We start from the raw sequence: 20,503 nt of genomic DNA, 5'->3' as shown, positions 1-20,503 counted from the left end.
GGATTTTTTAATCTTCCAAATATTTGAAAGCAAACCAAATATAAAAACAAACATAAAGTTTCAAGTTTACTCGTATTTACTAAAAGTTATGGTTATTCTGAATTTTTCTGAAATACGAAATGAAAGGTACACAGTTTTAGTGAGGTGGGTCTCGCCACGAAACAAGTTTATGGTAGTACTTTTTATCATTGCGGCGGTCGCTTTCCTATTTTCCTAACTGTTCTTTTCGAAAATTAAATTTCCTTAAATCTTTTTTATCAAGAAAAACATTGATTTTAAAAGAATTTTCGTTTGAAAAAAACGGAAAGCGCGTTTACAACAACCGCCGAAAAAAGTGCTACCATAAACTTTTTCGAGTGGCGAGACCTGTTCAAATTAATCTGTGCGCCTTTTCAAAATTACGATATTACGAAACCATGAGTTCATGAGAATGCCTACTTTGTGGCGCGAAAGTAGCGGCAGCAGAGAGAACGTGCGGTGACGAGAGATTTAGGTGCCTTCGCTACGAGATATTCCCGCGCCAAAACGGTAGGCATTCTCATGATCTCATGGTCTCTTAATACTTAAATCTTGACCCATCCAACGGATTCTTTTGCAATTTTTTACACAAGAAATTCCAATAAATTGCTTTTGAGTTTAAAATATTCAAAATTATAACTTTAATTCATTTTTAAAAATTTAAATTTAAGTAAATTGAATCGCTGAATTGTTTTTAAACTTCAATCTCTCAGCATCATAAATATACTATTACTCTTCTTCTTTTTTTCTTCTTTTCCTGCAGGAATTCCTGCTCATTGTTCGAAACGTTTGTTTTTTGCGAAACCGCTACTCTATTTTTGCAGAAATCAATAAAACACACTAACCCTCTTCTCCATAAAATGGCAGCTCCCGGACGAAAAATTAACTTTGCTGCTGGTCCAGCAAAGCTTCCTGAAGAAGTTTTACTTAAAATGCAAGAAGAACAACTCAATTTCAATAATCTAGGAGTCAGTGTCATTGGTAAATTAAGAAATATGCGGATATTGTGAGAATTCAAGACAAATTTTCAGAAATGTCGCATAGATCGAAGGAATTCGGAGCTCTTCTCAATGAAACTATCAGTCTTATTCGGGAACTTATGTAAGTTCGATGTTTCTGAAATTATTCTGTAATTAGTTCAACTAGCTAGAGTGATGAAACTTGAAACATTGTGCACCAAGCCTTTTTAAAATTAAAGTGCAAAATGCTTCCATTCCTTCAAAAAAAGAAAAAGAAAACCCGGAAGTGGCATTTAATCTTAATAAAAATCTATTTGCAGGAACGTACCAGACAACTTTGAAATTCTTTTCATGCAAGGCGGCGGAACCGGTCAATTCGCCGCTATTCCTCTCAATCTTAAGGTATAATTTATGATAAGAGTGAAACACGTCTCTGATGGCTTTTGAGACTTCCCTAACTAGAAAAAAATGTTGTTTAAAACAATTTATCATTCCTAGAAAATGAAAAAAAAATCTTATGACTTGAAAAGTTAGGCAAATCTCAATATACCCACAATAAAAAATAAAATATAAAAATAAAGTTTCCTTTATAGGGTGATCATGAACACGCGGACTACATTGTGACAGGCGCGTGGTCTTCAAAAGCAGCAGATGAGGCTGGAAAATATATCAATGTGAAGAAGGTTTTTCAACCATCAAAACCGTATGTCACTGTACCAGATCAAGAGAATTGGGTTCACGATGAAAAAGCCGCATATCTGTATTATTGTGCCAATGAGACTGTACATGGAATTGAATTTACTCCAACTGCTCCAGAATCACATAATGTTCCATTGGTGGCTGATGTTTCTTCGAATTTCATGGCTAGACCATTTGATTTTAAAGATGTAAGCACAACTATGTATATAAAAATCTTTTAGAAAATTAGCCAGATGTTTTATCCTAATTTTACAAGATTTTGGCAAGAGAAAATCTTGTGAAATTACCAAATAAGTTTTATGAAAAAATCATTAACCTTTTTTTAAAAGTTTCATTTCAGCACGGAGTGGTTTTCGGTGGAGCTCAGAAAAACCTTGGCGCCGCTGGTCTTACAATCGTTATTGTTCGGAAAGATCTTATCGGAAAGCAACAAGCAATCACTCCATCTGTCTTCAGTTATAAAGAAATGATTGCAAATAATAGTTTGTATAATACACCACCAACTGGAGGTATCTACACAACAAATCTCGTTCTCAAATGGATAAAATCAAAAGGTGGACTTCAAGCAATCTATGAGCTAAACCTTCAAAAATCTGGAATGATTTATGATATAATTGATAATTCAAATGGTTTTTATCACTGCGCCGTTGACAAACGCTACCGTAGTATTATGAATGTTTGCTTCCGAATTGGCGGTCCATCTGGAAACGATGAACTTGAGGAGAAGTTCTTGAAAGGATCTATTGAACGAAATATGATTAGTTTAAAGGGACATAGATCAGTTGGTGGAATCCGTGCATCGCTCTATAATGCCATCTCAGTCGAGGAGACACAAGTACTTGCCACGTGGATGAATGAGTTCCAGAAACTCCATAATACTAACTAGTCGGGAGACACTATATTTTTCTTGTATTCTTATTCTGAATTTGTCTGTGATTTTTAAAAACCTTCATGTGCCTTTTTGATTGTTTGTATTTGAATTTTTAAAGTGATTTTAAGAACCAATAAATAATGGTTAACATTTTTTGTTTATTTAAAAAAAACAGAAAACTATGAAATTCCAATGACATCAATGTCTTCATCAAGAAAATCTTGTCTTCTCCTTTTTTTTGTTTCAGCAAAAATTGTCTTGCGTCCGTTTATAGTTCCTCCGGCCATTTTCATTACAAATTCCCGGGCTGTACGCTCGAATTTCGGCCAATCCTCTTTAGCAAGCCGCGAGATATTCGGTTGTGACATATCTTCCAATTGAGCAAGATTTCTACGTTCTGGAAGAGTTCATAATTTAATTTTTTAGTTGATATTTAGATAGCCAAGTAGTTTAAAATGTCTTATAAATGTAGAAAGAATTTACCAATATCATATTTCACATTTCGCATTCCTTCCACAATAAAATTATATAAAACTTCCAAATTGGATCGTCGTTCCCATTGAATTCCACGCATGTCCCACTGAATAATTGCAAAAAATTTAAATGTTTTCAAAATTAGGTTTTTAAACTTACGTTTCCATATTTCCCAAGATTCGGATGAAATATAAATGTGTGAAAACAAACTCTTGGAATCAATGAATGATTTTGATATGGTTGGATGTTAATATCGGCAAAAAATGTTCCACCTTCATAGATACTTCCAACAGGTCCATCAATTATTACATGAAATAATAATTGTTTCGTTTCCTGAAAAGTTACTCAAATTTTTTAAAAACAGAAAGTCGACTCAGATTTGGCTAAAAAACTGTTTATTGCGAAAAATATAATGTTTACTGTTTCTTGTTATTTTTAGAGGTATTTTGCATAAATTTATAAGTACTCTCAAAATATTCTAAAAAAATTAAATATCATAGCCGAACTCTTAAAAATTAAAAAAAAAATAGAAATCGCATTAAAATTTTTTTGAAACTTTAAACTATGATATTTAGTAATTTTATCACTTAAAATTATTATTATTATTCTACAAAAAAATCCGAAAAAATAATTTTAAATTTGACATTTTCTTGTGGTGGAAAAGTCAGGCAATGTCAATCCATTTTGAATTTTTTTTTTTGAAATTTTCCAAAAACCATAAACCGTACGTCGATTCTCATTATGCATCCGTTGACTTTTTTTCCTTGTAAATGTCGACTTCTATTCATAAATTCGGTGATAATATCAATCTGGCAGAGGGATTTCTCGACTTTCTTCAATTTTTCGTAGTTTATTCCATCTCCAACTATGTCTATTATAGAATTTTTGTCGTTGTCCATTAATGTTACAGTTTCCTCTTCTTTTTTCTTTATTTCCTGTAAAAATAATTTTAATTAGGAGAAATATTTATATTTCTGACTTCAAGTGGGTTCTGATTTTTGGAGAGCAACAATTTTCAGTTTGATTTTTTTTGCAAAAAAATGTTAGGTCATTTCTCAATACTCTTTTAAAAAATATTTGTTTCATATTTTTCTCATTAAAATAATTTTTGAAAAAAATATCCAGATGCGTTTTTGGCTGATTTTTTCTCGTTAAAATCTAAAACAAATAAATAAATAATAATTTAAATAAAAACCTTCAAAATAACAGAAGGATCCACAAAATTTGTGCTTCGAAATGAAATGAGACCATTGACACGTTGAGATTCTTTGATAAGATCTTCTGTATTTATAAAATGTGGAATGCTAACGTTTAGACACTCCTCCCGATGATAATTATGAAGATCTTCAAGTGGAACATTCTTTGGAACTCTGAAAATGTTTTAAAAATTAAGAATGATTTTTTTAAATGTGACTACGTTTTTCGTGGTTGTGGTTCTCGATATTCTGGAAGTGGTTTTCTTTGTGGAACTTCTGATGGTCTTAGGAATGTAACCTCATTCCGTGGAGTTTCATCTGATGGTATTGCAATTGGACGGGCACGTCGACGTGTTGCAGCTGAAAATTAAAAATTCAAAGTTCCTACTAGAAAGTTTGATTTAAAAAGCTAAAATTGATGACAAAAATTACAGAACTATTTTCTTTGTGTTTTTTCACTACAGGCACGGTACCCGGTCTCGACACGACAAATTATTGTTAAATATAAAAAGGTGCGCGCCTTTAAAGAGTACTGTAGTTTCAAATAATTTTCCATACTTTTTCATTGCTTTTCGAAAAAAAAATCAGATACATATTTAAAAAATGAATGTAAAAATTTAAAAAAATTAAAAAATCTCAGATGATTTTGTATATTTTAAAGTAAATTTATTTAATTTTTAAATTTAACTTTCTTTTGAATTCAATTGATTTGAAAAGCATTTACTTTTTGTGGGCGTTGGTTCTGCTCGAAGAGGCGGTCTACTTGTTCCAGGTTGATCGGACATTTGTATTCTTCAAATAATTCTCACCTTGTTGTTTTTCAGAAAATTGAATTCAATATCTAATATCGATCGTATACGAAGGGTTTTGTGTTACCAAGTATATACATTTTCGAACTTCAATTTATTCGGATAGATTCTGAAAGGATGCTATAAAATTTTGAAAAAAAATTGACAAAAAGGTGGTGAAACTTTGACGAGAAAAGTACTAACAGTGGGATGGTGGGGTTCGGGACTTGGATGTTGATGGTGAGAAGCAATAAATAATTGGAACATTTGAATGAAAAAATGGGAGTTTTCGCATATAAAAAGCAAATGGGCAGAGCCAATTGTGCAAGCTCATTCACTGGCTGAACATTAGTCAGAAATATACAAAAAATGAGAAAATATGGGTTAAAAGAGTGAAAATAAATAAAGAAAGCGAGCACAAAAAACTTGTTCAAAAGTGTTTTTTTTTCGAGGGGAAAACAATGACGACGATCACAGGCGTTGGATTCAAAAGATATATAGAACAAAAGAGGAGCGGAGCTAGAAGGGTTGATGGTACATGAAAAAGTCGTCAATTTATTTACAGCATGAACCCTTTTGTTGCTGTTGTGGTTGGTTCATATCGACAGTTCCCGTTGGTTCACCCTGTGCTGGTCCGATTGGCAACTTTTTAGCTATTGCCATGAAAATATCGTTCACGTTCATTGAGGTCTGTAATTAAATAAATAGAGAATTGATTTTAAATTGGAAATCTTAAATTTCTCATTCATTTTTTAATGGAGATTAGTTCAAAAACTATCTTCGCAGAAAACAAAGTTTATTGTTATTTTTAATAACAATTTTAGTTTTTGATCTATTTCAGTACTCTGTTAACATGTTTTTATTGTCAAAATCCAAATTTTCTAATGTACCTTCGCAGATGTCTCCATGAACAAGAGAGCATTGTCCTCAGCATAAGCATTAGCTTCTTCATACTCAACAGTTCGCTTATTGGCAACATCAGCCTTGTTTCCAGCCAATGCCATCACAATATTTGGAGATGCCTGTCGCTGCAGTTCTTTTACCCAATTTTTCGCTTTTTGGAAAGATTCTTGATTGGTAATATCGTAGACAACAATAGCCGCTTGAGCTCCTCGATAGTACATTGGTGCCAATGAATGATATCTTTCTTGTCCTGCAGTATCCCAGATTTCGAATTTAATTGTTGCATCGTCAAGGCACACCTGAAATTTCGAAAATTCAATTCTTAATTATTAACGTTTTTACGTCTTTCAATATAAAATCCGTGTTTTTCGAGCAAAAATCTCCGCAATTATATTATTAAAAAACAATATATTATTAAAATTCGAGATTTTTCATTTTAGTCAAAATTTTTGTTCAAATTAGGGAAAATTGTTATATTTTCACAAAAAATTCAAAAACTCACAGTTTGAGTGAGGAACGCAGCACCTATAGTCGACTCCTGATACTCGTGAAATTGTCCCTTGACGAATCGCAATACGAGAGATGATTTGCCTGAAATGATAGTTTTCTGTGATGTTTAGGTGAAATAAGAGAGCATATACGTCATATGCTAGCAACTATCAGATGACCCATAATTCTAAACATATAAACAATCAAAAGACGAAGAATTAAACTTCGAAATCAACGCAATTTCGAAATTTTGTGACGGTTTTCAGCAACTGCGAAATATGCTACAGACAGAACGGAGTAGAATAAAAAAATCTTTATTTTTTGGAAAACTGTTCTTGTTTGCTTTTATTTTCTACTCCAACCTTTAGCGGTTTTTTCCATTTTCAGTATCAACTCACCTACAGCACTTTCTCCGAGAAGAACGAGTTTGAACTGGCACGTTCTGTTTGGACCTCCAGGCCGGGCGGTTCCTGCGTTTCGGGCGGCCATTTTCTAAATACAAATTTGTTGAATTTATTACATTAAAAATCGATCGAATAAATTACAAGCAAAAAATAAGCATAATTTCACATAGGAAACGATATGAGGGAGGATTCAGCTGAAAAAATATCAAAATGGTTTCAAAGAGAAATAATGTTGCATTTTTCTTTCCAGAAAGAACAAAAAAAATAATGTTCGACTAAAATTCTATATCTCAATTCTCATTGATAAAACAATTTTGAATCCCTGAAATTTCTAGAAAAATTTCTAAAAATCCTTGTACTTAAAAAGTGGAAAAATTGATTTGAAATGAGCAATTTCCGAAAAAGATTGAAGGCACGCGAGAGACTGAAGAGTGGTAAACAAGCGTATTATTGATTCATACGGGTGTCTCACGAGGAACGAAATTGTGATGAAATCGATAAAGAAATACGGGTTTTGATCACTATTTTCATCAATTCAGTTTGCTTATCTCTGCATATTATTCATCACGTGTAATTTGATTAATTGATAAACTTTTTTCTCAAGTTTTGATGAAGTTTGAGATTAAAATTAGTTTTCTGGAAGCATCCAAAAGTAGTGAACGAATTAAATTGCAGGATATATGAAAATCAATAAAACTAAAAAAAAGAAATATTTGCGCAACAGACATCGATGACACACACGGGCTTCGTCGGGGGTAGCCAATTTGGCTGCGTACCTTCTGGGGTGGTGACGGGCGCAGTTGACTGAGTATTCAATGTTTGTGTGACATCGCAGACAGTTAGACAAAAATGGATGAAAACGGGAGGAGGCTTTTCGGTGCGCGCGCTTTCGAATTTATATTTTTTCGCGCTAGGCCAATTTTACATTTTTGATGAAAATTATTTTTCATTTCGAAAAACTTTTATTTTCCGGTAATTTTTGGCTAAATTTAAAAAAAACGCGCAAAATTAAGCGGAAAAAGTGTGAAATAATAGAGACCCGAAGAACTCGGGGGATGTCCAACTGGGGGGATTACCAACTCGGGGATTGGCCCCGCCTACAGAACCGTGGCTTGCAATACGCCTATTTCTGCAACTGCCGCACGGTTTTAAAACTGTATTTTTCTCAATAGAGCGAGAAATAACAAGAAAAAATAATTTTAAAACCGTGCGGCAGTTGCAGAAATGGGCGTATTGCAAGCCACGGTTCTGTGGGCGGGGCCAATCCCCCGAGTTGGTAATCCCCCCAATTGGACATCCCCCGAGTTCTTCGGGTCTCAAATAATATTCAAGAAAATTCAAAAGAGACTACTGTAGCTGAGTCGTTGCGAGACAACTTTTTTTGTTTGAGCCATGTCCCTTTAAGAGTAAACTGTATTAGAATGTTTTCACATTAAAATTCTCATTTTAAATTTGTTTCATGCTTAATTTTAATATTTCCCAATCATAAAAATTTGTCGATTTTGTGAATAAAAGGTTCAATAAATAAGAAATTTCCTAAACGTATCCTGATTTTCCACCTGACTTGCATTTTTTGACACACTTTTAAAAAAAATTTTTCGTTTCTGATCACTCTCGATATTTTTCATATTTTTTCAAAAACGTTTCGTTCTAAATAGCTCAGAAGAAAACAAAATATTTTTCAGTTTCAATAAATATTGTGATAAAACGATGAAACGAGTCGCTCTTCTTGCCGTCGGGTCGTTCAATCCACCAACAATTGCACATTTACGTATGCTTGAGGTAATCAAATAAAAAAAACATTAAATGTATGATATATGAATTTTCAGGTCGCCAGGTCACATCTCGAAACGATTAATACACAAGTTGTTGAAGGAATAATGAGTCCCGTTGCTGATTCATACAACAATAAACCAACGCTTATAAAATCTAATTTTCGGTAGAAAAAGTTTTTAAGACTTGATAAAAAATGTTCTAATTCAGCATTCAAATGGTTCGAGCCGCCACAAAAAGTTCTGATTGGATACGAGCCGATGACTGGGAATGTACTCGAACCACGTGGACAAGGACAATTGATGTTCTTAGACATCATAGAGAACTTGTTCAGGTTCGCCCTTTTTTTTCTGAAAACTTAAAAAACCGAAAGGGAATTAAAATTGGGAAGTTTCACACACCAAAAAATCGCGAAAATTTTCAAAAGTTGAGCATTTTTAGAAACTTAGTTTTTAAAAATATTTTTAAAATATCAATATTCTGCTATCACCAATCATAACCCCTTAATAAAACTAAAACTTAATCAATTCTTATTTCCAGGAGAAATTTGGATCAGACGTCGGTATGATGTTAGTCGTCGGAGGTGACGTAGTAGATTCATTCACAAGAATTCTTCCCGATGGATCAAATCTTTGGAATTCCAGTGATATTCGAACGATTATAACAGAATTTGGATTAATAGTTTTGTCACGGGAAGGATCGAATCCATTGAACACAATTCAATCAATGCCTGCAATTTCCGAATTTTGTGATAGAATAATTCAAGTGAAAGATGAAGTGTGTCCCAGTGGAGTTAGTTCAACACGTCTTCGAGCCGCAATTATGAATAAAAAATCCATAAAATATTCGACGCCAGATGAGGTTATCAATTTTATCAGGGAGAATAATCTGTATCAGAAAATTTAATTTTTTACTGTTAAATATATATACTTTTGAATATATTCTTAAATGCTACGGGTTTTAATTAATGGCATTGTTCAAAATATCGAATAAAAATTGCGGTCTGATTGAATTGACTTTATCATGTTTTTTTCTTGCGTCTCGCTGTTGAAATAGAATTTTAAATGACTTTCAATGCTGATTAATTGATAGATTTCACAGAAAATACAACACTAAACCGGTTGAACATTTTACAAAATAATAACTACAGTAATCCTTCAGTACCTCTTCCCTAACCAAACACTATCCTTGTCTCACTTCAGAGAAAATTCTGTATTCAAATTAATATTACAGTAATCCCACAGTACCCCCACACTAAAAATACGGTACTTGTGTACATAATTTCTAAGCCAAAAATACAAAAACTTTTTTTAAAATTTATTATTTTAAAATGAGGGGAAATAATACACAAGTACCAAAATACCGTTTATCTATTTAAAATGAATAGAAATTGCTGTCGGTTGAATTGATTTCAAAAATCATTTCAGCTGGTTGCCACTGTTCATGCTTACTAGGAGTGGGAATTTTTAGTATCGTTAAAATTATTCTCATCCGGTTAGTACGTCTTATAGTGAACCTTCGAATCCATCTTACACATTTCAAAAATATTGATTTTTATAGGTTTGATGCGTCCTTTTGTGGCCCTCTTTTTTTTTAGTAAATTCCTCGCATTTTAATTCATATAAAGATCAATATTTCTGATTGACTAAAATGAATTTGAAGCTGTCCTCAGCATACGCCGTACTAACCGTATGAAAATAAATTTTAATAATCCACTTAATACACATACTGAAAATTACGAAATTGTTTAAATATAGATTATCAGCCTTGATGCTTATAGAAAACAAAATTTTCAATTTAAAACGTGGAATACCAAATACTACAAGTATCATGCGACTTTTTAATACATTGTTTTTCAATGTTTAATTGACCATCAGACGGGTGTATTTTGGGAACAGTATCAATACAACCTGTTCGTGAACACTTTACTTGGGCGGTTCCCTCTTTCAATTTGACCTTTTCTTTATAGGAGCCTCCCAAATCTTTGAGATCAACTCTCTGCCCTGTTTAAACAGACGGATGACCATTCTTGGGTAACGTTTTCATCTTTGTCCTTCTTATTTTTCTGTAGAACAATCTCTACTTTTTCACACACAAAACAATTCAAAAATTCCCGTTGGTTCTTCTTTGTGAGCATTCCCAAGTGTACACTCCTCCCATATCTCCGTGAGCTTTTCCTGAAGGGCTCTGACGAGAGAACAACTAGTTTTTTAGTTTAAATTCGTTTTTCTTTGACTTTGGTTTGAAAAGTTACATATTTTTGTTTCAAATAGGAAACTATCCCAAAATGGAAACACAATTGGTTTGGAACAATGGAAAAGTATAGAGAATGTTATCATGAAAGTTATGATTCTTATTTCGACGAGAAAGTAGTATAAATTTGAATTTTCCGCACAATTGGTGGTATCTTTAAAAAACAGATTTATGGAGAAAAATTATAAAAACCATTAATGTATAGCATTAATATATACATCCAAACTATTTTAAACGAAATTTTTAAAATATGAAACATTTGCCAAAAATCTGACCGATCTTTGAATGAAGAAGTTTTTTTAAAGGTGAAGCCCGTGGAGAGAAAAAATTCAAAAAAAATCAATACGTTCTAGGAATTTGTCAAACTTTAAAAAATTCTAGACTAGCCCGAACTAATACTCAAAAAGCACAGTTTTTTGATTGACTTTCAAAGTTATGATTGGTGGTAAGTATATGGCATTTCCTATGATATTTGGTTATTTCAGCCTTATAGGAGGGAATTTAAACATATTTCCTACTGGCTACACTACTTTAAAAATTTAATTTTTGAAACATGAAAATTGCCATGAATTTCAGATGAGAAGCCGAGATGTATCTGTAACAATAATCACAATTCCACGTGTCATTATCACTCCGGCATCAGGTAAGCTTATCATTTATAAGTGTTATTGGGATATATTGTCACCTGACATCAAATTATTGTGGTAGAAAACATAAACTTTAACTTGTTGACACGTGTTCACAATTCATGTTTTTCAAATCACTATTTCACAATTGTCGAATGAAATTTTATTTTCATGATAAAGTTCAATAGCTGAAATTGTGTTATTTGTATGCTTTTTTGTACTCGGCCGCTACTCTACATTTCTAAGAGAAAAAGTTTTTACAAAGTTTCGAGAAAGTTTCAAAAATTTCAAGTTCTTAAGTCCAAAATGTTAGCCACAAAACTCTTGATGCAACAAGGGAACTCTGAATAAATCTTTTGAAATTCTGCAATTTATTAAAAACTGAAAAACATGTAATTTTCCACCGAAACACTTGAAATAGAAGTGGGAGTTTTTGTTCAATTATCCCGTTATGTCTATACCTATCAATATACCCACTTGAAATTGTGTAATCTCTGATGCTTTGAGCTTTTCCCTCACTTTCTCTTTTTCTTTCAATCTCTAGGTCATATTTTCCATTTGAACTCATCAATGATTTACAATTGTTCCTATTTCTCCTTTCTTCTTTTCTTATCCAATTTTCAATGGGTGCAAATATTCAAAGTGAGATGAATGGTTGAACCCGCAGGGGATTTGTCAAAGTGTTGTAATAAATAAGAATATGTGTCAGGGACATGAGGACAAAGTGATCTAATGAATAATTATAAGCAAGAGCAACGATGAGCTTTTGATGTTCACAATTTTGACTTCTTGATTCTTTTCAAATATATTTTTCATTCGTCTTTTCTATAACTTGCATTGCTTGTCCGAATATAACTCTTAAAAAATTAAAAATTATTCTAATTGTAAGCTCATTTTCTACTTTAGGGATGAACTCATTATTATTTTTTTCTTTTTTTATTTTTTAATTCGAGTCAGAATTGTTTGTCAAAATTAAAGATATTTTTCAGTGAAGAAAACTTGATTAACCAGAAAAAATTTGCTGAATCGATAAAGTTTTCTCAAAAAGTAATAATTAAACACCTTTTAGAATAAGTTTTTGCGGAAAAACGCCTTCGGCTGAAAAGAATTTAAATTCAATAACAGTATAACAATGAAAAAAATTAATAAATTAAGGAAAATTTTCAAAATTTCTGGTACATTTAAATTTCTCAAACGATATGAAAAACTTGAAATATTAAACTTTGTGGATGACCATGTTCTTTAATAAATCCTCAATTTTCCTTCCAAGTGAGCACTGTTTACGTATCATGTGGTTGGCTCTTTTGAGAGCAGAAAGAGAGCAGGTTGTAAGTGCGTTCTTGAGCCTCTCAATACTCATTCTCTCTTTTTTTCTGTTTGAACGGCATTTTGTGTTGGTATTGGTGGTTTCGACCAGAAACAAGAAAAAAAGTTTCAACGTCACTTTTTGAGCTTATTTGTTAAATATTCTAATTTAAATAAATGAGTAAAAAATTATGAGAAGCTGAAAAACAATTTTATGGTTTTTTACTTTTGGTATTTTCGGTGCCCTCAATTTTCTATTTTCAGAAACTTAAATCTTCTGACTTTTTTAAAATTTGTTAAAAATTTACTCATATTTTTAACTCTTAAAATTAAAAACGCTGCCATAAACTTTTCTGGTGAGACTCACCCGAAAAAATATGTGCCAGAGTTTCGATACTATGGTAATATAATTTCTTCACAAGAACTTTTACATTTTTGATTCATTTAATCCCATTTACCAGTTAATATAATATACTTATCACAGAGAATATCTATAGTGCAGTTGAGTACGCCAATTGCTTCAAGATCAAAGATTCCACAATGTTTCCAATTTTCAAAATTGTTTAACAAAACACCAGTTGTTTCATGATCTCTTTGTGCTCTTTTCCTCCTTTTTCCACTATTATTCCTTTCTATTCAATGAAAATGGGAAAGTCAATTTATTTTATTGCAACTAGATCTAAAATTTTGAAGCAAATATCTCCTTATCACTTTTTCTACAGGGTGAGTCAAAATTATGGTAAGTAGTTCCCGTGCTCCATACATTTTTCCAGAAACACAAACAACTTCTAACTATACACATTTTATTCACCGTAAAAAACACTATAGAAAAACATTTTAAAGTTCGAAAATATCTCCATTAGCAGCAACACAGGCCTCCAGACGCCTAGGGAACGAGTCGACTGTGGCGCGCAAGTAGTTGATATCCAGCTCGTCCCATGCCTTCTTCAGTGAATCTTTCAACGAATCGATATTCCTATGCGGTTTTGAACAAGCTTCTGCTTCGAGGACACTCCATACTGAGTAATCCATCGGATTGAGATCCGGGGATGACGGTGGCCATTGATTGAAAGCGATGAAGTCCGGGAAGTTGCTTTCACACCATGCCTGAACGTTCTTGTGCTTATGAGCAGGCGCCCCATCCTGCTGAAAAGTCCATTTTGTTTTTTTGAAATGCTTCTTGACCCAGGGCATGAGTTCCGTCTTCAACATATCTAAATAGTTGTTTCCGTTAACTTTTATCCCTTGTGGAACAAAAATGAGTGGAGTCTTTCCATTAGCAGTGATTCCGGCAAAGACCATGATTCCTTTCGGGTAACCAGTACGCTGAACGCGGGAGTTTGGCTGAGTTTTTGCATAAACTCGATCATTTTGCGTATTAAAAGGCTGCTCAATGCAAAATATCTTTTCGTCGGTGAAAAGTACCTTCCTGTGAGCTCCATTTCTGAATCTTCGGAGTAGATTCATGGCACGGTCTTTTCTCTTGATTTTAGCAGCTTCAGACAGAAATTGACAAGTAGATTTTTTGTAAGCCTTCAATTTCAAGTTGTTTTTTACCATTCGGCACAGAGAACTTTGCGAAATTTTCAATTCTCGGGCCATCGCACAGACCGACCGCCCGGAGTTGTGACGGAAGCGTCCACGAACTTTTTTTATCATCGCTGGTGTAGTGACTGTGGGGGGTCTTCCGCGTCCGGATCTATCGGAAAAGTTGCCGAGCTCCTTGAACCGTGCAATGGTGGTAGAAACAAGTTTTTCAGACACTTTGAGCCGTCGAGCAATGCTCTTCGCCGCGACACCATTCCTATGAAAACGAACGATGGGTTCACGCATGGGTGACGCTCTCATACCTGCGAAAAAAAAATTATTTTTTAGGAAAAACGATGGAAAAATAAATGAACAAAACACGAAATAACATAATCAATTAATTTTGGCGGGGAGACCCGAACCACAGAACTTTCGCGCGCGCGCCTCGACTTACCATAATTTTGACTCACCCTGTAAACTTCTCCAGGCTCCGAAATCTTTTGATCAGTTTTTCTCATTTAAAAGCACTTTCAAAAAGTTGTTCTTGAATCTACAAAATGGCTCACACATCCCCACTTTCCTCATTAATTTGTGTTCAACTCGAAACACATTCACTTCAAATAAGAAATAGTATGTGAAGTGAGAGAGACACAGACAGATCTTTGAATCTTTTCACTCTCTCTTTTCTCACAATCGCTGTAAAGTTGTGGTTCATCAGGAGAACAAAAAAAAAATCAAGGCTTCTTCAATTTTTTGTTTTCGGTTATATTTTCCGGAAGAAGATTTGAACAAAACGAAAAACTATTTAAAAATGTTGTCAAGCGGTACAGTAGAACTACTAGGGGCACGCCCACTTTCTCATTTTCTCTTTATTCACAATTTTTGTTCAATAGTTCCAGAATATTGGCAACCCAATTTAATTTTTGAAAAAAAGCCAAATAAAAACTGTGTCTTGTGCAAATTCTGTTTCCGACCCTTGAACAATATTTACCTAACCAATGACTCAAAAATCCATCTCATTTTCTCGAGAAAAAAACTACCAGTGAAGTGATGAGCATCCGAGTTGGCTCCATTTTTCTCATAAATATGCAATTTTGATCATGTTTTCTTCCTTTTTTTAATCGTTTTTTTTTGTATTGAGTGGCCTATGTAGTGCCTTTGATTTTAGGAAACATAGTCCACCAGTTTCCGCAAAAAAGGTTGTTATATCTTCAACCTATACAACTTCAAATTGGCTGTTATTGTTTTTTAATTGAATTGAATTTAATATTATAAACTGGCAAAGTTAAAACCTTGGGTTAGACATTGACAAGTACATATTACAAATATATATTTAATTAAACTTGGGCCAAAAATGTCAAAATAAACCAGATTACAGAAAATCATTGATTCACAGTACCAGTGTACAAATTCCGTTACACCTAACATAAATGAATAAATCCTAACGAAACATCAGAGTGTCGCTGAGTTGATAGTTTTCTTCCCTCTTTCCAACATTCCAACGTAATAATTTCTGGATCTAAAAAGCCGTGTTCCTTGTGAATGGAAACACTTTTCCATCTCCCCTGTCTATTCGCGAGAATCGCCTGAAATTCAATTTTCTATGTCGTCTCATGTGTGAAGACTCATCACAGATGTCTCTACGAAAAAGAATGGAAAGAAGAGACAATTCTAACATCTCCTCTTCCTTTTCTGATTCCTTTTTTGCATTTCATTCAGTATTACAATTTTTGATATTTAGATTTAAAGTTCTAAAACACGATGATTCTAGAAATTTTAAACTATATAGGCCATCATCCTAATTTTGTCCCGACATAATAAAAATGTACCGTTTCATCTAAAATAAGTCGTTGATTCTTATCTTTTTCCACCTTTTCATGTCTCGATTCACTTAAGATTTCTCAAAACGTTTGAATTCAGCCTTTTATTTTGGACAACATTTGTTGAATAATAAAGTAGCACCAGTGGATAAAATGCTGAAAATAACTCATTTGGTGATAAAATGGCATTGTAAATCTTTTCGAAAAAATTTTAAATATTTTTATTTACAGTCAAGAACTAGTAGTTACTCATTTTTCACCTATCATAGTTTAGGTTTATTGAGACTAAAATTGTGTTCACCAAGAGTTAGGTTTTATTTATGTTTTAGTTCTTTGTGTTTATAGCTTGAAATATGCAAAAACGCAATAAATTTATTAATAAAGTTTCTAAAAGTTCCAAGATTTTGAAATTTTGAAAATGCAAAAACTTTAACTGAGATTTTGAAAGTTCCAAAGCATTTTAGAATGACTGTTGTAACAAACCTTATAATAAGTCACCCGTACATTTTGGTTAAGGACACCTGCTATTCCTTTTTCCAATTCATTTCAAAGTGTCAGCTGCGTATTTCTGTATATGTCAGCGTCTATTGTACTCATCACACTCTCTCTCATTCTCTTTCTTCCATCCAACAGTCCCTCTTTCCCTCCAGTGACTCGTTTCGTTTTGTGTTCGAATTGCAACCTATTACCAGTTTTTTCTTGCTGGCCTACTACACTTTGCCACATTGATTTGCAAGTTATTATTTGGACAAATTTTGAATATTAATGGTTACAGTGTCTGATTACATTCGAAATTTATGGAAAATAATGACCATCCCAACTCAGTTTTAGCATTCATTATTTTCTGAAATTGAAAACTAATCATCATTGCACTGAACATTTTCATCAAATAAGTATTTAAAAATGTTTCAAACAGAATAGAAGTTCTTAAAAAGTACACTTCAGTTACTCGCAGATTGTTTTCCTGTTAACGGTTTTTCCGTTTTGTTTTATTTATTCGTTAGTTTCAGCACCTGAACTACATCTTTCAGTAACTTCCCCATTGACGATACTCCTTCTTTGAAGTTCAATTTTTTTCTGAAAAATTCGTATTGTTTTGAAATTTTGGTAGTTTATCAACCTTGTTTGAAATTTTTAAAAAATCTAAAACATTTTTCGCACCCACGTTTAGTATATTTTGACAAATTTCCCATTCACATTCAAATTCACATTCAAAATGCGCTATTCACATTCAAATTGATAATCCATTTTTTGTTGATTTTATGATCTAATTTCCGCCCTCTCTTATCAGTTTATCAATTTTTTGTCTGTAAAAATCACCAAATATGATTTCACTGTTTTGGTATCGAACTTGAAATAATTCTGAGTAATTATTATTGAGAAAACATTTAACAACTTCATTTTGTTTTTAAAAACGTAGAATGTCAGGAATTTCAAATTAAAATCAAAATAGATAATTACCTTGTTTTCTTTGATCTAAATTTTCATCGTATTGTCTATATGAAAAAATAATCTGAAAAAATAAGAACTCTGTGAATAAGTTTTTATTGTTTATTTTATTGTTCTATTCTTTTTCCTTCCATCTTCATCCGTTTCCCTCTCCGATTATCCCTTCGTCAAGCTTCCAAATCTTCTACAAATATTTTTTCCGAGTTTTTCTGTCCATTCACATTACATTTTTTACTCTTTTGTTTCATTCACTGACGCGGAAATTAAATGGATTTACCGCTACATAGCTTCACTACTTATGGAAGAGGTTTTCCGAAAAATGTAAAGTTAGTCCAAGTATTGTATTTTGAGTGAAACTTTTCCAATGGAAACGATTAAAAAGATACACATTGCGTGTGGAGTAGCCCGAGTGAACAAATATAAATTTAAAACTTTACAAAAATGATATGTGTTTTTAAATTTACAATCGAAAAGCGGCAATTACTCAGTTTTCAACTAACATAATTTTAGAAATTATCCAAAAAAAAAAGTTCTACCATTTTTATATTTTGATCATGCTCGGTCTTCAAACATGCAAGAAAAGTCTAATTTTTTAATAATTCCCAATTTACCAAAACTTTGTCTAAATGATTCAAAACACCATTAAAAAAATTAGTAGTGTTCCTCCACCTTTATAAATAGATAATCAAAGTTTCAAAGATTTACAGAATATCAAAGTCTTGACCATCTGTCGATTTCCTTGCAATCTATTTCTTTTGTTAATTTCAATGTTTTTCGTCGTGTGTTTGGCCTCTTTCTTTTGCTAGAAACAACAATACTCGAAATTTAATACTTTATCCTCCTCTTCACTCTACGAATGGATCATATTAATTTTCAATGCGTTCCTCACCTTTTGAGCTTTCTTGTAAATGTCAAAGTGTACATAATCTTTCGTATGAACTTTTAACCACAATTTAAAGTTTTTGGGTACTTGATGAATAAAAAAAGCAACATTCTGAATCCCTTCTACAATTCTTTTTCTGTTGACTGACTAATCCGTGTGACTTTTTCTCCTTCTCGTCAAGCTTTTCCGTCATTCGCTTAATTGTTCGTTGTGATCAACTAAATAGAGTGTTTGTGGTGAATACTTGGAACATGTTTTAGTTGAAATAGGAAATTGTTTTTCAGAAATCTTCTGAAAACTTAACGTGGGTAAATAGTTTCAAATACTGAAAGTTCTGAAAACGTCAAAACTTTCCAAAATTTGGCAGCTTACCAAAACTTTCAATAAAAAACTTTTTAAATCTAAATGTTTTGTTGTGTTTAATGATATTTTGTAATTTACAAAATACTTACTAACGATACTCCAACTTTAAGCTTTCTTCTTAGATAAAAGTTGCCTGCCTGCTTCGCGCTTAGACACGTGTCAGAAATTTGTAATTCTACATTTTGCAAAAACCAAAAAGCGGAGTTTGCACTAGGGTTGTTGTTTTTTTAATTAATTTTTAATATTTTTGGTTTTTCCGGAAAAACCAAATTTGAAGAATTTGGCCTTTTCGAACCAAAAAACTGTATATTTTTAGTCAGAGGGAGAAAAAATTGAAATGTTCAATTTGTTGTTGGTCAATTATCTTAGTGTTGGAAAAGCAAAAACGAACGTCTTAAATCATTTCCTTGTGTAATATATCATGTCAGTCGCATTTTATATCTTTATATTTTTTTCACATTTCCCTTTTCTTCGGTGACGTGACATTCAGATGTATATCATTCAAGAATGTGTGTCTCCGGAAGATGACGGATAAGTATGCTTTTTTCCATTTTAAATAAAAACTCACCAATTTGCAATATATGCAGTCATTCTGCAGAAGAGAAATAGTTTATGCATAGTAGATGAGAAGGTTTTGCAAAGTTTTTGAACTTTCGAGAAATATGTTTTTAGGTGGATGCGTCAATTTACAAACTGAAAGACTGTGAGTCAAGAGGCGGATAAGGGGCGCCCTGGCACGTCTCGACATGGTGATATGTTTAATTTGTCCCATGTGATTATATGAGTTTTCATTGTTTTCATCTACAGTAAATATACCCCTCTTTCTAGTCCCAACTACAGTAAAGTTTTATTTATTCATTCTTATTTTCTCTCACCGGAAGTACAAAATGCTTTTAGCCGGTTTATGTTCAAATATGTATTATCAATACTCCCTCACTTCCATATTTTCACCCATTTTTCACACGTTTTTGTGTGTTCCTATTCCAGTTTTTGTTTGCATTTCTTCTTCATCTTCATGGCCGGCCAAACATTATTGCCGATGCTGCGCGGTTAAACCGTCCAGTTGCTTGCCAGTTTAATGGCCCTATTGGAAATATTAAAGAAGTTAACTCTGAACATTTTAAAATCTAAAATCTAAGTTTTTGTCATGCTTATTCAAGTAGATTTCTGTTTCTTCCTAGACTCCAAGTTTTAGGAACGGCGCGAAAAATATGAATTCTCGGAGCTCTATGTAGACGTCCTTGGGTCCTTGTGTCCGTCTCCTAATAGAGTTAACATTCCCGTTGTCGCACACACATACAAATGCTTGAAGAAGAATCTCGGGTCTCCGCTCCTTCTCTCCCGTTTGCGTTGAGCTTCTTCATCCCGTTTTGTGCTCTTAGACGTCTTCTTCTCACTATCTATCTTTCTGTTTTATTCATTCTCCCAAACGTCGCATAATTAATCGAAACGAGAAGAGGAACCTTCTCGGATGAGAGAGAGAAAGAAATTGTGATTGCCATCATTATGCACTCTCGAACCCCACTTTTCCTTTTTTGTTGCTTTTTTTGCCATTTTTCCGTTGTTCGTGATTTTTAATTCAGATTTTCATAAATTTTAGATCTGAATCGCAATAAAAAATACACAAAAAGTTTGCGATAGACTCTTTTCTTGTTCCGAAAATCGCTTCAAAATCAAAAACATGTCTCATGACACTTCCGAGA

The 20,503-nt window shown here is 32.9% G+C and overlaps 4 protein-coding genes across 5 annotated transcripts; 2 read left to right on the top strand and 2 right to left on the bottom strand.

The window, feature by feature from the left end:
- Positions 1-842: 842 nt before the first annotated feature.
- Positions 843-2,696, top strand: F26H9.5 (putative phosphoserine aminotransferase). Its single transcript, NM_060082.8, has 5 exons — positions 843-999; positions 1,050-1,119; positions 1,298-1,379; positions 1,571-1,864; positions 2,017-2,696. The coding sequence occupies exons 1-5, from the start codon at positions 879-881 to the stop codon at positions 2,560-2,562; spliced, it is 1,113 nt and encodes a 370-aa protein (NP_492483.1). The 5' UTR covers positions 843-878; the 3' UTR covers positions 2,563-2,696.
- On the bottom strand, positions 2,689-5,012 carry uev-3. Of its 2 annotated transcripts, none has more exons than NM_001375060.3 (7): positions 4,942-5,012; positions 4,439-4,577; positions 4,331-4,391; positions 3,750-3,956; positions 3,181-3,354; positions 3,031-3,127; positions 2,689-2,944 (listed from the first exon to the last, which is right to left on the bottom strand). In NM_001375060.3, exons 1-7 carry the CDS (start codon positions 5,000-5,002, stop codon positions 2,727-2,729), a joined length of 957 nt encoding a protein of 318 aa, NP_001362168.1. In that variant the 5' UTR covers positions 5,003-5,012; the 3' UTR covers positions 2,689-2,726. The 2 variants fall into 2 exon arrangements, with proteins under 2 accessions (NP_001362168.1, NP_001361859.1); NM_001375057.2 differs by having other exon boundaries at positions 2,694-2,944; positions 4,217-4,391.
- A 97-nt stretch (positions 5,013-5,109) lies between these two features.
- On the bottom strand, positions 5,110-6,889 carry rab-5 (small monomeric GTPase). The gene is made up of 4 exons (NM_060080.7): positions 6,796-6,889; positions 6,411-6,499; positions 5,896-6,207; positions 5,110-5,695 (listed from the first exon to the last, which is right to left on the bottom strand). The coding sequence occupies exons 1-4, from the start codon at positions 6,884-6,886 to the stop codon at positions 5,561-5,563; spliced, it is 627 nt and encodes a 208-aa protein (NP_492481.1). The 5' UTR covers positions 6,887-6,889; the 3' UTR covers positions 5,110-5,560.
- A 1,597-nt stretch (positions 6,890-8,486) lies between these two features.
- On the top strand, positions 8,487-9,580 carry nmat-2 (Nicotinamide/nicotinic acid mononucleotide adenylyltransferase 2). The gene is made up of 4 exons (NM_060079.4): positions 8,487-8,583; positions 8,631-8,740; positions 8,785-8,908; positions 9,115-9,580. The coding sequence occupies exons 1-4, from the start codon at positions 8,512-8,514 to the stop codon at positions 9,478-9,480; spliced, it is 672 nt and encodes a 223-aa protein (NP_492480.1). The 5' UTR covers positions 8,487-8,511; the 3' UTR covers positions 9,481-9,580.
- The last annotated feature ends 10,923 nt before the right edge of the window (positions 9,581-20,503 follow it).

This window comes from Caenorhabditis elegans, chromosome I, assembly GCF_000002985.6.
Source record: "Caenorhabditis elegans chromosome I".
Classification (NCBI taxonomy): Eukaryota; Metazoa; Nematoda; class Chromadorea; order Rhabditida; family Rhabditidae; genus Caenorhabditis; species Caenorhabditis elegans.
Note: the sequence above shows the minus strand (reverse complement) of the source record. Positions and strands in the feature narration are given on the sequence as shown.